At 36.4% G+C, this 18,185-nt stretch overlaps 1 protein-coding gene across 3 annotated transcripts in view; it reads right to left on the bottom strand.

Annotated features, from left to right (window-relative positions):
- CYB5R4 (cytochrome b5 reductase 4) overlaps positions 1-18,185 on the bottom strand; it is a 100,428-nt gene that overhangs the window by 37,859 nt on the left and 44,384 nt on the right. For all 3 annotated transcript variants that reach the window (XM_086707341.1, XM_086707340.1, XM_025926129.2), the window contains exons 5-9: positions 11,736-11,765; positions 7,279-7,339; positions 5,783-5,840; positions 3,940-4,033; positions 526-558 (exon numbers count right to left, since the gene is read on the bottom strand). In XM_086707341.1, the coding sequence (XP_086563467.1) occupies positions 526-558; positions 3,940-4,033; positions 5,783-5,840; positions 7,279-7,339; positions 11,736-11,765 (276 nt within the window). The remainder of the gene's footprint in view (positions 1-525; positions 559-3,939; positions 4,034-5,782; positions 5,841-7,278; positions 7,340-11,735; positions 11,766-18,185) is intronic.

Genomic DNA, 18,185 nt, shown 5'->3' with positions numbered 1-18,185 from the left:
AAGGACAAAAACCCAAAAAACCACCATTCTATGAATCTTATGTTATTATCAGCTTTGTAAAATCCACATTGCACTTTTATATGCAGAAAAATTCATAATTTAATAAGCTCTGTTAACATTACATATTTAAATATATACACCTAAGAAAAATTTGTCTGGTCTAGTATATTTAACAGGCTGCATGTCAGGAGTGGGGTGGAGATAAGGAGGGAAGGAAGAATGGAAAGAAGACAGGAATTTTTTTCTAAGGAGAGAAAAAGGAAAGGGTAGAGAGATGAAAGGAATAAGGGGAAATTAAAGATGGAGAAAAAACCTGGGAGAATATATTTATAAACATTAACATATTTGTTTATAAAGAAAATGTCACATCTTTGTTTTGCAATATGAAAATATACATATGAAGAATAAGACAAATGCTGATTTTTCTCCTCCTTTCCCTCTCTCTCTCCCCTGTGTGCGTGTGTGTGTGTATGTGTGTGTGTGTATGTGTGCATGCATACATGTAATTATTTTTTGGTAGCTTACCAGAAAAATCTTCTTCAATTTCATGGCTTAGTTCTAGGAAAGAAAAATATGTTAGTTAAAATCCAACTTCAATTCATACAGTCTATGAACACCATGTAAGATCATTTAAATGCTTCTTTTATGCACTGTTTCAAATCTCTCAAGGTAAGTAAAACATATTCTGAGAGCCAGGAGAAAGAAACTGCACAACCAAAATGTCAAAGTATTTACATACAAATACATTTTTTCAACTTCACAATTCTTCTCCCTATTGAAGAGCAAATACTCAATTGCCAACAAGTAGGTAACCCACACTAGTCCAAAGTATGGTCCCAGACTGCCGTCCCTACAGACCAAGACAGGAGGAGGGTGGGAAGGTGTGTAGCACCTGAAGCGTGTGTGCTCTCAGTGTGAGCACAAGCATGGGTGTGTATACGGGCCTGGCTTAGGTCTGGCTTAGTTCTTCCTTTCTTATTGTTCTCTGAGGTTGAATATGTATTCAGTTATTGAAAGAAAATTACTGAGTATGTATTACTTTCTAGGCTTTATGGATACAAGTTAATGAAAGAAAAACCACTGCCCTTATGGAAATTATGTTCCAGAAGGAGGAGATGGAAGAAATATTTTCACAGACATCTGCTTCAAACTTCACTGTGTTAACAAGGCTATCTGGAACTTACCATTCTGCATTAGTTCTTCCAATCCAATATCAGCATCCAAAAGTATTTTCTTGCAGTATTTTGGAGTCAAAAATATGACTATTTTTGACTGTGGAATTTTTTTTTTCTTTTGTATTGTGTGCTACAATATTGTTAGCTACAGTGTGAACAAAATTAGCCGTAAAGTATTTGAAACATAATAGATGGTGGCAAGGAGGTTTCACTTAAAGAAAAATCATGCAGTGCTAATGAGTAATGTATACTTTTCTAGATACTAGAGTGTTTGTTTAAAATTCTTCCCCAAGAGGCAATATACATTAGGTCTCATGCTAAGAAAAAATAGGACAGGTTATTTCTAGAAGAAAAGTTTAAGGTTCCAGTCTGATTAATCTACTGAATGGAGAAAATAGGAAAGAAAAAACATTTTTCTACTCTGATCAAATTCAGGACTGAAGGTATTTCATTAATACAGTAAAACAGTGAATACTGCGACCTCATCAAAATAAAAAGCTTCTGCACAGCGAAGGAAACAATTGGCAGAACTAAAAGGCAACCGACAGAATGGGAGAAGATATTTGCAAGCGACATATCAGATAAAGGGGTAGTATCCAAAATCTATAAAGAACTTATCAAACTCAACACCCAAAAAACAAATAATCCAGGGAAGATATGGGCAAAAGACATGAATAGACACTTCTCCAAAGAAGACATCCAGATGGCCAACTGACACATGAAAGATGCTCAGCATCACTCATCGTCAGGGAAATACAAATCAAAACCACAATGAGATACCACCTGACACCTGTCAGAATGGCTAACATAAACAACTCAGGCAACAACAGATGTTGGCGAGGATGTGGAGAAAGAGGATCTCTTTTGCATTGTTGGTGGGAATGTAAGCTGGTGCAGCCACTCTGGAAAACAGTATGGAGGTTCCTCAAAAAACTAAAAATAAAACTACCCTACAACCTGGCAATTGCACTACTAGGTATTTATCCAAGGGATACAGGTGTGCTGTTTCGAAGGGACACCCCATGTTTATAGCAGCACTATGCACAATAGCCAAAGTATGGAGAGAGCACAAATGTCCATTGATGGATGAATGGATAAAGAAGATGTGGTATATAAATACAATGGAATATTACCCGGCAATCAAAAGTATGAAAACTTGCCATTTGCAACGACGTGGATGGAACTGGAGGGTATTATGCTAAGTGAAATTAGTCAGAGAAAGACAAATATCATATGACTTCACTCATATGAGGACTTTAAGAGACAAAACAGATGAACATAAGGGAAGGGAAACATAATATAAAAACAGGGAGGGGGACAAAACAGAAGAGACTCATAAATATGGAGAACAAACAGAGGGTTACTGGAGGGGTTGTGGGAGGGGGGATGGGCTAAATGAGTAAGGGGCACTAAAGAATCTACTCCTGAAATCATTGTTGCACTATATGCTAATTTAGATGTAAATTAAAAAAAAACAAAAACTAAAATTAAAAAAAGGAAAGAGGAAAAAAAAATACAGTAAGGCAGCAAACAGAATCCCGAGTCACCCAAGGTCTGGAGAATCAGTCTCTGTTTTGCAAAAGTAAATGATGTTCTTCATATAAAAATGACTGCTTAAGAGGTGTCTGGGTGGCTCAGGTGGTTAAGCGTCCGACTTCAGCTCAGACCATGATCTCACACTCTGAGTTCGAGCCCTGCGTTGGGCTCTGTGCTGACAGCTCAGAGTCTAGAGCCCACTTCAGATTCTGTGTCTCCCCCTCTCTCTGCCCCTCCCCTGCTCATGCTCTGTCTCTGTCTCAAAAATAAATAAAAACACTAAAAAAATTTTTTTTTAAAAGAATGACTGCTTAAAACATAATTTTCTTATTGTTGTTGTTTGTTTCTTTTCTATCTTCTAACTAGAACAATATCGCCTTCATTGGAGCAGAAAAGGGTGAAATCCTAGAGTCATTATGGGTGAAATGTAGATTTAGAATCTGGCATCTTTAGGGTGCCTGGGTGGCTCAAACTGTTAAGTGTCTGACTTTGGCCCAGGTCATGATCTCATGGTTTGTAGGTCTGAGCCCCGCATCAGCCTCTGTGCTGACAGCTCAGAGCCCAAAGCCTGCTTTGGAATCTGTGATTCTCTCTCTCTGCCCTTCCCTGCTCACACTTTGTCTCTCTCTGTCTCTCAAAAAATAAATAAATGTTTAAAAAAAAATTTTTTTTTAAACCTGGCATCTTTGGTTCCAGATTTTAGTTCTGGTTTCTTTCTTTTGATCTTTAATTTCTCAAAGCAGACAGAGTGAATTGTAGGTTATGAAGGAACAGGTTATGAAGGAACAGGCAGCTGAGGGATACAATACAACTTTACAGTCCACGCTGTTTTGGTGCCGCCTTGCACTTCTCATGGTGGAGCTGGCAAAAAAACAGGCCAATGAAATGAGCACTTAGTGATGGCTGTTCTAGGAGCATGGGACAGGTCTCCAGAGATTTGTTTGCAGATATCAAGTAAAAGACATTTAACAAAGCCAGGGCAACAAATATTTCATATCATTACTGACTTTGATTGCACTGAATTGTTTAAACTTGGGAAAGGTGAGGTCAGGCTGCCATTTGCCTGCACTGTTGTTAGTGTAAAGAAAAAAATAGAAAAAAGATAAATCAAAAATGACAAAACAAAATGACAACATCAGATAAAATATTTTTGCTACCTAGAGTGTAGACCAAGTTTATTGCAAGGGAAACTGGAGTTGTTTCCATTAATAAAGAATAAAGTACTTACCAACATGTATAATATATGAATAATCCTTGATAAGTATTTCTGCTCTAAAGGAATCATCCTGATGATCAACTATTACTGAGTCTAGATTAATATCCTTAAACAGAAAGCAGAGAGAGAAAGATTAAAATGTAAAATTTGCCCCAAATTTCTATAACTACTATACTTTTAACATGATCAGTGGATGTTCATATCTATGAACTATCTATCTATCTATCTATCTATCTATCTATCTATCTATCTATCTATCTATCTATCTATCTTTTTGCTCCACACTGTCAGTCCAGAGCTCTAACTCACAAAACTGTGAGATCATGACCTGAGCTGAGATCAAGAGTTGGACACTTAACCAACTGAGCCACCCAGGCACCCCCATAAGGCATTTCTTTATAGAACCCACAAGGTGAATAAATATTACTCCTGTTTTTTCTCTCTCATACAACCTAGTTCTCCTTCAAAGCACATATTGCAATTTTAATTATATATTTGTTTCTGTTTAATATCTACCTCACCCACTCATCTCTAAGCTCTGAATGTATGAGACTGTCAAGAATATTGCTTGGTACCTAGTAAGTGCTCAGTAAATATTTATTGAATAAATACTCTGTAAAAAATTAGAATCAGACCAGAAATCAAGATATGTATCTTCATTTTAATCTTTTTACTACTGCATGATGCTGTGCAAATTACACAACCTCTTGACTTCAGCTTTCTAGACAGCTCTAATTTCTACATAGCCTTGGTACAAGTTATTGTGGCACCTATCATGTATACTGTATAATGCACGCATTATTCTACATAGAAATCTTCCCCCTTCCCTTAATCATTCATCCTCTGTGCCTCATTGACATTACCAATGGGAGCAGACCCCAACCTCCTTGGGCCATGCCCTCTTGGTTTTGGACTGTGTGATGAGACAATAAAGAGAAAGAGTGGAAGCGGTTCAGGCACTGCCTCTGATCCTCTTGGCTGTATCAAGCAGATTACCATCACTCCTGTTGTCACATCATGCCGTAACAGTCAGAGGAACTCACAGCTCATCTGTGGTTCTGCTACTGCAGAAGTAGCATGCATTCTCAGAAATCCCTAGCTGCCAGAACTTGTCTTTAAATTTACATGGTTCCTCCAGTGTGAGAACCTTGCCAGTTGCTGAAGGATGTGTTTGCAGATGTTGTAAGTTGTCTGTGTACTGATCGGATTTCTCAGATGCAAGCCCCATGAAAGCCAAGTATGTACATATCTAGCCCATCATTAGATCCCTGAATTCTAAAATAGTGCTGCAAATAAAGCAGAAATTCAATACGTACTTAGTAAATCAATTAACCCCTTAATTTTAGTTTCAAGAGGGTGTCTGAATCCCATTAGTGTTTTAAGCATACTAGACCAAGTATCATAGTCTCTACTGTCCTTCAAATTCCAATTTATGCACAAGAAATTAGTTCTTACAATGAAGTTAACTGGGATTCTCACTTTTGTTATCCATGCTTACACACACACACACACACACACACACACACACACACACAGATGCGTGTGTGCGTGGAAAAGTACATAAAATACATTGTAGTCTAGCTTTTTTTAAGACGCTATAGCATGGCTGTTAAGAGTATATACTCTGGAGCCAGGCTGCCTGGGTTCAAACTGCTAGATCTGCCACTTACTGTGTGACATTGGGTAAATTACTTAATCTTTCTGTTTTCCCCATGTATAAAATAGGGATAACAAAAGGATCTACTCCATGGAGTTACTATGAGTAAATAAGTTAATAATGTAAAAAGAGTGCTTAGAAAATAGCTGGCATTTATTAAGACTTCACTTTTTTTCTGATTTTAAAGACATTGTTTACCTTCTGCTTAGTATATATTACAATAGTCACTGAAGAGTCTGTCTGGAACCAGTCATAGCTATAAAATATTAAAAGAATGAATAATTATATCAATAATTGTACAGTAACACATATTAAGTCATTAAATATGTGATTTTAAAAATATATGGCTTAAAAATATGCAATATGACAACATAAGTATATGATTTTAAATATGCAGCTTAAAATCTATAGTGAAAAATATATTTCTCTAGGTAAACTTTGTTCTAAATAATGGGGGTAGGTCTTACAATTAGGGGGTAATTATTCCAACTTGGATTGAAACAAACAATATCCTTGAAAAGATACACATATTAAATATATAAAAGAAAGGTTACACATTATATTAAAATCTTTTATATAAGAGCAGTAACACAACATACTTTCTTAAGAAGCATGACAAAATCTACATGCTTATTACCTTCACTCCTCCCTATCACAAATATATTATTATCAAGATTAATAATTCATCAAGATCTTTTAATGGTTCAACAGTAAAAGTTAAGGTAAAACCAAGTCTTCCATTTTGTAATAGATGTTCATTAAACTGATACTGTTTTTGCACTTATTATAAACATAAGGACACCCTGGGGTAAATCCTAGAGATTTCCTTATGCCTGTAAGTTAAAACTGTATATGAAATACTTTAATAAATTTAACAAATATAGCAGGATGCTATTATATTATAGACTGGCAGTGGGGAGAAAGGAAGAGAAAAAAATTACAAAGAATACATATAACCCTGAGGGCATTTGAAATGTTAACATTAACAAAAATATATAGAGATCACGTAATTTACTAAGACAGTTGCCATGCAATACATTTTGAAGGATTTCCATAAAAACCAGTAAAACAAACTAAATATATGAAAAACAATGTAGTTGAATAAATTATGGTATGGTCATATGATGGAAGGCAGACAAAAAAATGGCTTTTGCAGAATATGACATAGGACACAGGAATACTGCTCATAAAATACATTGTAATGCCAGCATTATCAAAATAGAATAATATGGAAATAGGTATTATATGAATCAAGCTGGGTGGAAAAGACCAAATATTAAGTATACATCCAGAGTTGATAGATTACAACTGATTTTATCACTTTCTTTTCTATTTCTCTAGATTTTCCAAGTTTTCCACCATGAATGCATATTTTATAATCAGAAAAAAATTTTCAAATAGTTTTTAAAGTCAAAAATATTTTTGAAATTTTTTAACTTAAAATTTTTTAAACACAAATATTTACACATAAGTGTTTAAAATGGATCAAACTTTAGTTATACTAAAAATTCACATACAGAAAACAGCCCATTCTCCAACAATGCCTGATAAATGAGCACTACAGTTCTTATGTCAAAGAACCATGATTAATACAGTAAGCATGAACTCAAACTCAGAGCTGTTTATTTTTTTTAATGTGTCTATTTTGGTGTAGAAGTAATTTAGCTTTTAAAAAGTACAACAAGAATCCATACCTTGGAGAACTACAACCTTCTTTGGCAAATGTATCTGCCACTTGGCTCTTGGGAAGCATGCCTTCACAAAGAAAAACAAAACAGCTACCGTTCATCTAGATAGCATTTATTTTTTTTCTTCTTTTTAGTAAAATTCTTATTAAAATAGTATAAAAGGACACAAATCATAGATGTACAAAAACTTACCTTGTAGCCAGCACCACCCCTCCCCCCAAGGGTAACCATTATTCTGACTTTTAGCATCCTTAGTTTTTGCCTGTATTTGACCTTTATAAAAATGGAATCATAAGATGTGTTCTCTTTTGGTCTGAGGCTTTTTTTGTTTGGCATTATGTCAAATAAGTATGATTGATAGTAAGCAATAAATCAAACCTTGAGGCTTCTGAACTATTACCCATGCTGTTGAATGCATCAGTAGTTTGTATTTATACTACATTGTACAAATATGAGAGTTTATACATTCTGTTGCTGGACATTTGGGTTGTTTGCAGTCTTGGGCTATTATACATAAATAGCACTGTTATAAATATTCTTGTATATGTACCTGCACATTCTTAAAGAACATATATCCGCATTTTTGCAAGTATACAAGGTGTGTGTAGATCTGGCTTTACTAGCTACTGCTTAACAATTTCCCAAAGTGGTTGTACCAATTTATATTTAATACCAGAAATGTCTGAGGGTTCCAGTCACTACACAATCTCACTGAAATCAATCCTGTCAGCATGCAGCAACACAGCATTTTAAAAGCCCACTAAAACTGTGATTTTTAGTTGAGAACTCAAAGATGTGGAAGAACTCTAGAGATTCTGTAAAGCATTCTGTATTTCCCTCCCACAACAGGACTGTGCTGTTGGTATCTGGAAGGATTGGTTTGGAAAAAAAAGAGGCCTGCTGCCAAAAGGCCTGTTGCAAATCACTGCAACAATTACATTTCTATTCCTCAAACTGTGCAGGAAAACAAATTTAATGTTTCGTCTCTGGTGAATCCTGGAGGTCTCATATCAAAAGTCACAGTTGGGGCGCCTGGGTGGCTCAGTTGGTTAAGCGTCCGACTTCGGCTCAGGTCATGATCTCACTCGTGGTTCGTGAGTTCGAGCCCTGTGTCAGGCTTTGTGCTGACAGCTCAAAGCCTGGAGCCTGTTTCAGATTCTGTGTCTCCTTCTCTCTCTGTCCCTCCCCTGATCATGCTGTCTCTCTCTCAAAAATAAAATAAACATTAAAAAAAAATTTTTTTTTAAAAGTCACAGTAATATGGGGCACCTGGGTGGCTCAGTCGGTTGACCAACTTTGGCTCAGGTCATGATCTCACAGTTTGTAGGTTCGAGCCCCATATCGGGCTCTGTGCTGACAGCTCGGAGCCTGGATCCCGCTTCAGATTCTGTGTCTCCCTCTCTCTCTGCCTTTCCCCTGCTTCCTCTCTCTCTCTCTCTCTCTCTTTCTCTCTCAAAAATAAATAAACATTAAAAACTTTAAAAGAAAGTCACAGTAATATAAAATCAGAGAGGGGAGGCATCTTTGAGACAAACTAGTGTAGAGGTTTCAAGATTCTTTCCAGCCATAGAAGCTTCTGTTTAAATCCAACTTAAGTGCAAGCACAAGATATCAAACAGCCATATTTTGGGGGATGAGGCTGATCATGAGCCCTGAGTCTAGACCTTACTCACTCAGTTTCCATCTCTTCCTATGCAACTCTACAGAACATAATTAACATTCAGATAAACAAAAGAAGTCTCAAAGATGGGACATAACAAAGCCACAGTTATGAACTAACTAGGAGTGAATCCTAAAGAAGAATGCTCTACCAGAAAACTAAAAGTATAACAACAGGACTATAAAAATGAAAATGTAGGGGCGCCTGGGTGGCTTGGTCGGTTAAGCGTCCGACTTCGGCTCAGGTCATGATCTCGCGGTCCGTGAGTTCGAGCCCCGCATCGGGCTCTGTGCTGACAGCTCAGAGCCTGGAGCCTGTTTCAGATTCTGTGTCTCCCTCTCTCTCTGACCCTCCCCTGTTCATGCTCTGTGTGTCTCTGTCTCAAAAATAAATAAACGTTAAAAAAAATTAAAAAAAAAAATGAAAATGTATTTTTATCTCAAATGACAAAAAATAAGAAAAGATAACCTTAATAAATTATTTGAAAAATCACTTAAAAGATATTTCACTATGAGGGGCGCCTGGGTGGCGCAGTCGGTTAAGCGTCCGACTTCAGCCAGGTCACGATCTCGCGGTCCGGGAGTTCGAGCCCCGCGTCGGACTCTGGGCTGATGGCTCAGAGCCTGGAGCCTGTTTCCGATTCTGTGTCTCCCTCTCTCTCTGCCCCTCCCCCGTTCATGCTCTGTCTCTCTCTGTCCCAAAAATAAATAAAAAACGTTGAAAAAAAAATTAAAAAAAAAAAGATATTTCACTATGAGATTAATGTCATTTATCATATGGAGGCCTCTTAGATATATAAATAAAAAACAAATGCATCACGATCTAAGACTTTGCATAAGAAAAAGCTATCAACAGGATTCACAGATTGTTACTCAATTTTGATCTTATTAGGGTCTTATTAGGACCTGATTAGGACCAAGAAATCTGGATTTGAAGTCAGTATCAGCACTGTGATCTTACAAAAACCACCATTTCTGCTTCCTCAAATTCATACTTGTAAAGAAATTTGCCCTGCAATCTCATGAGACAGCAAAGGAGACAATTTCCAAACATTCTAAAAGACTATACAATGTCATACAAATATGTCTTTTTAGAACAGAATAATGTCATAGGCTGTGGAATGTGCTTTGATTTCAACATCTGCCAAGCAAAATAAAACACCTTATATATAATATCATTCTAGAAAAGTTGAAGGAATCTGTGGTGAATGAGGGGTGGAGTAAAATAATTAACTAAAGTTAGGTGGACTGAATGGATATTTTCTTTCCCCAAAGTGCTGCTTGATGACTGTTGTTAATTTGAAGGGATCAGGTCTCTAGTGGAATACCACAGTAATCTATCTCATTCAGGATTTAAAATAGTTATTTGAATAACGACATTGCTGGCAGACAGATCACATCTGCAAATACACAGACCTACCACATAGTCTTGAATGAACCAAAATGAGAAGCAGCTAATAAATATAAATATAAATATAAATATAAATATAAATATAAATATAAATATAAATATAAATATAAATATAAATATCACAATCTTATAGAATACAAGATCATGATAGGTAACTGTGCCAGACAGACACTTAGGGACATGTGTTAATATTCCATTCTTAAGGCCACCTTGAACCGAGGTATTAGTTAAATGCAGTGCATCCAGAGGAGGGCAACAGGGAACTAATGGTTCTGGAAGCCATATGTGGTGGGAATGGAAATGCCCAGTGAATCAGTAATAGTCTTTAAGCAATGGTTTTATGCCTATTATCACAAAAGAGTCAATCATTATATGGAACCCAAGATAGGCCCTTCATTTAAGAGAGTGCTATACTATCAGACAAAAAGCTTCAGGTGTTACATCAAAAACTGAAATAAGTCAGTCTACAATACAGACGACGGTATTCCTCAAGTTAAAAAAGGAAGGGTAACTAATCTGGCAATCTAGCTTATAGCTGAGTTTCTATAACTTTCTTTTGCAAACATGGAGAAAAAAACCTATTTCTAAACATACCTTACTGAGAACAAACTGAGGGTTGATGCGGGGGGTGGGAGGGAGGGGAGGGTGGGTGATGGGTATTGAGGAGGGCACCTTTTGGGATGAGCACTAGGTGTTGTAGGGAAACCAATTTGACAATAAACTTCATATATTGAAAAAAATAAAAATAAATAAATAAATAAATAAATAAATATAGAGGGGGAAAAAAAAAACATACCTTAAACAAGTAGTTCAACCAATGTAGCCCCAGGCATTTCCTAAGAGTCAATACTGACCACTACACCATATGTATGTATGTATGTATGTATGTATTTATGTATTTATTGATTGATTGATTGATTGATTGGAGGTGGGGAGGGGAGAATGTCAGTCATAATTCTCGGTCATACTGAATGGCTGAAGAAGCCAGAGCTGTTGAGCCTGGAAAGAGTAGTAATAGGCTATTCAGCATCTATATGCAAACACTGGCATTCAGCTCCATGCCTGGGGGATATGACTTGTTCTGTCTTGCTTCTGAGGGTGGAACTCCTCATCACTAACAAATATTCAAGCTGCAGGCAGATGATCGCCATGTTCAGGGATGTTCCAGGAGGGACTACTTACTCTAAGAGTAATGGCTGGAGTAAGGGATCTATAAAGTTCTGCCAAAGCCTCTAAGTTTAGGTAAGCAAAGACATCTTTTGTATAAAAAATATCCTCCCCCCACAAAAAAGAATCCAAATACTACCCCAAATAATTCTGTAAAACAATTCTGTATATGAATGTAATTCATAAGAATACGATCCATTTTTTATCATAAATTTATATGACTTACCATTTAAGACTTTCTTTTCTTCATGATAGTCTGTACAGTGATTTAGAAAAGAAAAGTCGTCAGATAATAATACTATAACATCAAAGAGAGTATCAGTTAATATTTGAAGATAACAGCCCCTTCCTTGAAGAGCTTTCTGTTCAGGTCTGAGGAGAAAAACAAGGCTAATAAATAGATGGTCGATGTTTCAAACAAGGAAGCTTCATTCTGAAAATTGCTGGGCCATTTCTTCTCCAGGTGTTTGTCTCCCACTTCACTGAGCTTTTCTCTACTTCTCTGAATACTTTTTTCTAAAATCTTGGTTAATTTCTTTAGAAAGCATATAAAAACCCAAGTTTTGTTTAGGTCATCATATTCCAAAGTAATCAAAATTATTCAGAATTTATTATATTACACATTATAAATAAAATGTTCACGCTAACAACCCAAAGAAAGACACCTTATACCTTTCTTATCTAATCTAATCTAGGTCAATACATAAAAAGATTATTGCTTACTCCAAATTTAAACGGCAAAATGATGAAAGTAGAAGACTTTCACTTGTATGTACAACACAGTAATATTTAACAGTTATTTTCTTTCAGGATGGCAACCAACTCACAAATCTACATTGTATTTTGACCACCAAAGATGCTACACCATATGGTCAAAATAAAACCCTCAGCAAGTTAACAGAGTTAAAAAAAAAAAAAAAAAAGAAGGAGGAGGAGGAGGAGAAAAGAATGACAAGCCAACAAAATATCCAAGCAGTAAACTGGTAGATATCAATTGTTGAGGTGACCTTGTTTTATAGAAAACAAAAACTAAACCACTTAAATGAAGGCTTTCAAATCTTTTATGTTCTGGTTTTCAATCAACCAGGGATACCACAATTACCTCTGCTTCACTCAACTATCATAAAATAATCATGATTAAGGAGGCCAGATGACTATTCTTTTTATTTTCTTTATTTTACCAAAATAATTTCAAAGCTGAAAGGGATCTTAACAACACGCAGCAAATTACCATCTGATCCCCTCATTTAAGACTGAAAGTCAGGGGTCAAGGACTTGAATGAAATCCACAGCTTTTTAGCAACAAAGCCAAGATTAGACTTCATAGCCTCTAAGACTCAGCATCATATTTCTTACTATGCCATTGCTAGTGTTAATACTTTCTGGAAAGACAAAACACCTAAAAACCACTTGACTTATACCTCAAAATGAGCTCTGCTTATCAAGTGCCAAATAAAAATCTAGTCATTACAGTTTGCAAGGGATCACTGATGTCCTTGCTTGATCACTTACATCAGTGGGTTTCATCTGTCTTTCCTACTTAGTTGTAATTATTTGTTTTATCTTAGAACAACCAACAAACGCACAGATAAAAGTAAATTAAATCTATTTTCGGTGTACCACATACTTGGCAGTTTGATGAATGTCATTTATCAAGTAAAACAATTTGTTTTTATCTAAGAGGATCACAGCTTTTGAAAAATTGCCCCACATAATTTGTTTCTAAGGAAAAATATGTTTATTTTATATGATTTACTTCCCGCCTGACATGAATTGATTGAACCTGTCAGAAGTTTCTGGATCCTACTACATAGGTCATTTTTTCTGAATCTTTTTTTTTTTTTTTAATGCAGGAAGTACCAGTAGGAAGAGATTTTTCTACTTAAACGATCTAAATTACTTTTAAAAACTCTACTTTCGCAACTCTTTCAAAACACTGACACATAGAAATAAAAGACTATTTTTATTATTAAGCATATTTACATCTGAGTCCTTTTAGTCACATGAGACTGACAAGAAATCTGATGTTCTGTCTAGATCATTAATTCCATAGCCAAGAGAATTTGTATTTTCTCATAATGTTGGTTAAACTGCATTACTCTGATAAGAACCTCTGCTTTCTGGAGAGATCAGAGTAATTTTGAAAGCCAGCACTGCAGTTTACGGACTGCACTCTACTCTTCTGCGGTAAAAGGATAGGTAAGGATTTTCAATTGTGGCCCCAATCTAGTTTACCTCTGTTGGGTGAAGCCACAGGAGGACCCCCACGATAAAGAAAGAAAAAAATCTGTTTTACCAGTATACTCATTTTTTAAATAAATATTTGATCAGGATGCCTGCATGGCCCAGTCGGTCAAGCATCCAACTCTTGACTTCGGCCTAGGTCATTATCTCACAGCTTTTGGGTCTGAGCCTCACCTCAAGTTCTGCACTGAGAGCATGGAGCCTACTTGGGATTCTCTCTCTACCCCCCTCTCTCTCTGCCCTTCCCCTATGCACACACACTCTCTCAAAATAAATAAATAAATATTAAAAAAATAAATATTTGTTGGCCATCATCTTAATAAACATATTGACATAATGTGAAAGCATTTTGATAAAAAGGAAAATACGAATATATATTGTTTGCTTATGCACCCATAAATTTGGAAGGATTCATAATGAAATTAGAATAACATGGTTACCTTTGTGTATACATGGGAGGGGAAACCAGTAGATGGGAGACCGAGGTATGAATCATGTGATATGCATTACTTACACATACTTGAATGCATTACACATACTTGAATCATGTGAATGCATTACTTACTCAAAAAAATTAAATAAACGGAATTAAAAATAAAATGTTGATACATTCTCTTGAACACACACAATATGATAAATGCTTTAAAAGAGGTATGTAGCATACCTAGAAGCACAGAATGGGATATCTCTAGTTGGAAGGAATTTGAAAGGACTCCATTGAGGAGGTAATATTTTAGCTACGTTTTGACAATATCCAGGCATTTGTCACTGAGGCCCTGAAGAAAAGCATCCTAGGAAGACAAATGTTGAGTATATATATTTGAGCATTTAACATGTAGCTACATACGTCATCTTATTTCCAAAGGTCAGTATCACGTAACCACCAGATATGAGCTCAGTCTTATTACCAGAGATCTTATCACCAAGACCAAAATGCAGCATTCTATATTCCCTTAACTACTCAGGCTTGCCAGAAGATGGCTCCCTGGCTCTCTACAATATGTTTAATAATCATTTTTTCTCTAGAAATTCTTCCATATTTCTAAATGGAACTCCTCATAACATAAATGAGGCTTAAGTCTTATTTTCGTTTCAAGTTACACACTAATTTCTCAAATCTTATAAAATTTAATGATTTCAATATTTCTAAACTATCTTTACCTTTTACTTTCCTTTACTCATCTTTGTAATCATCTTCTGAATTACCTTTAAATTTTATACATCCCTTAAACTTCAAGGCTCAGAATTACCCCTCACCCTAGAAATAGTTTACTGGCAGAATTAAAATAAGTAATTGATAGTTGAAACACATACTCTGAAAAATTCCAGGGTTAAAGAGATTTTAAAGTACTAGAATGTGTACGTACTCCTGGTCAGTTTTCTTCCTACTACTCATTTAACTAGTCACAGAATAAACTGCATTTTTAGAAGTTCGTGGTTTCTCTGTAGGTAGGGTATACTTGATATTTTTTATTCAATCCCCCAATTTATCAGTTATTTTCCATTCTTGTCATATCCTCTTAGGGTTAACCACTCCTTCCTTATTTGGCATCACCTGCACATGAATATACACATGTTCAAAAATCATCTTTCCCTGAAAACAAAACAAATACTAACCTAAACCAAACACTGGTCAGTAGCACCCACAAAGCATGACACACTTCCTATTCAGGTTTGCACCTGCCCTTGACCAGGGACTTCTCACCCCCGTTTTCAATGACCTCTCCCTTATATCTTTCTGGCAGGAATCACTCAGACAATGGACTGACAGCAGCAAAAGCAAATTAAGGCAGCCTGACTAACACAGCAAATTTACTCATCTGGTAAGGTCCATATCACCACAACACCTTGCTCTTTCTCTCCACTAGTTAAGCCTCGGCTGGCCTTGCTTTCCCCCTATCAGTTGGCACCTGAGCTTATATTTTGCCCACCCACTGAGCCCATTTTACCGAGGAAACTGAAGCTCCTCGATGAGAGGACTTTGACTCTACTTCGAACTTCCAGCCAGCAGCCAGCCCATTCAATAGTTACTTGTCTATATACCAGCTTCACATACGTGTGCTGTGGATACTATCATTTTTAAGAACAGAAAACTAAAGTAGAGGGTCTCACTACTTCAGCACTAGTAACATTTTGGGCTGGACAATTCTTTGTTGTGGGAGTCTATCCTGTGCATGGTAGGCTATTCCGTGGCATCACTGCCCTCTCCTCTACCCACTTGAATGCCAGGAGCACCTAGTTTAGTTGTGCCAACCAAAATGTTTCCAGACAGTGGCCCCTTGAGTAGCAAAATCAACCCCTGTTGAAAATCACTGGCATAAATTTAAAAAAATTATGCAAATGTGGGTAACTTTATCGAGTGATTCTTTGCCTTACCAAAGGAAGCATTCATGAGTTCTATAAATGGCAAGAGTCTCCAAATGAATAACTACAGCCTTGAAATAAGGTACATATACATAAAAACCTCCGTATCTTCACTTTTATTTTTATTCACTTACTGGGGTTTTTTCAAATTTTTATTTAAATTCGAGTGAGTTAACATATAGCATCTTCACTTTTAAAGTAAAGGTGTTAAAACAGCTCTAAACCCTCTTCCACCTTTAAGTATTCTACTGATATGGTTCCAAGTGCTTTACAGTCAGTAACTGCTTGAGAGAGTGGGTATGAAAACAAAAAACAAAGTATTAGAAACCATGATAAACTGATGAGAAATTAGGAAGAGACACTTTTGGGGTACCTGGATGGCTCAGTCAGTTAAGTGTCCACCTCTTGATTTCAGCTCGGTTCATGATTTCACAGTTCGTGAGTTTGAGCCCCCGCTTTGGGCTCTGCACTGACAAGTGGGGGGCTTGCTTGGGATTCTCTCTCTCTCTCTGCGCCCCTCCCTTGCTTACTCTCTCTCGAGCTAAAAAATAAACGAACTTAAGACAAATTAAAAAAAAAAAAACAGAGAGAGACGTTTCTGACACTGCACTATGCCACTGGAAAATATGATTAGTATTTTTAAAATATGACTTACATTAAAATTTTTTAAAGTACACTTACTTTACTTACATTACTTACTTTACTTACATTAAAATTTTTTAAGTATAAAAATAAAAGTGGAGATACTGAGGTTTTTATTTAAATGTACCTTACTTAAAGGCCATGGTTATTCAATTGGAGAATCCCTCCATTTATAGAACTCATAGATGCTTCCTTTTGTAAGGCAAAGAATTGACTCATTAAAGTTACCCACTTTAAAAAATTTGGTCTTGAACAGTGTTGCTCAGAAGAAATATAATGCAAGCCATAAGCATAATTTTAAATTTTCTAATGACCACATTAACAAAAAGTAACAGGTTAAATTAATTTTAGTAATGTATTTTTACTAACCACAATAGATCCAGAATATTATCATTTCAATATGTAATCTATGTAAAATTTATGAAATATTTCACATTTTTTACAACGAAGTCTTAAAATGCAGTCTTTTACACTTTTAACACATCTCAGCTTGGACGAGGCACATCCTAGCATTCGACAGCCACATGTGGCATGCAGCTACAATAATGGCAGCTGAGAACTAAAATAGGGCGAGAAGCAAGAACATTCTTCATCTTTGCCAGACAATGTAGTGTTCCACATAAATAAACAATCAAGAACTGACGCTTAACTTTCCAAGGGAAGTTTCTCCTTTTATTCATTATTGATCTTTTTAAAGCACAATATAAACGGTAATGCTTTTCAAACAAAGGATTACAAAAAACACTGATTCTTTGCTTGATAAAGATCCACCAGTATCATGTTTTATATTCTGGTGCAGTTAGCTTTGCTGTTTTCTTCCTACATACCTGTGCATTTCACCACCGCCACGCTAGAAACCACCAGATAAATTGAAAACTATCCTCCCAGAACTGCCCAGCTGTGGAGACGGCCATAAAATGGCAATTCTGGATTCCCCTGCTTTGGGGTCTGGCAGACCACCTCCTTAAAAGAGTGTGTGAGGGATCTTGTACTGAAAGAAGCCCATGCATTAAAATTCTTCAGTGTAGCCCCTGGGTGCCCATCTCCCCCCCACAAATCCCCATGCCAGCGACAGTCTCTTTCCCCCTACTGTTCTCACTTCATCTTTGTTTTCATTCTCTGCTCCTCCTTCAACTCTTTTCATCCTCTGTTCCCATTTCATCCAGAAGTTCCAACCGGAGAGCGAACACATGCTGCAGTTTGCCAGTCACAGTTTATCCCCTGTTGTCTCACCACGATTACTCACAGAGCCTCCTTGCCTGCTCAGAGCTGCCCCAGTTTGGACAATTACACAGTTACCCCGTTCTAATAATTTCTATCAATAAGGCCCAGCAAAGTTCAATGACCAATCCCTGCTCATACACGAAAGGCACAATTGGTACTTATGTTAAAATGGAACTTCACCTTAATTATCAGGAACGTTCCT

The sequence above is a fragment of the Puma concolor genome, chromosome B2 (assembly GCF_028749965.1).
Source record: "Puma concolor isolate L17-30 chromosome B2, mPumCon1.1.hap2, whole genome shotgun sequence".
NCBI lineage: Eukaryota > Metazoa > Chordata > Mammalia > Carnivora > Felidae > Puma > Puma concolor.
This window is presented reverse-complemented; position numbering and strand designations above follow the sequence as displayed.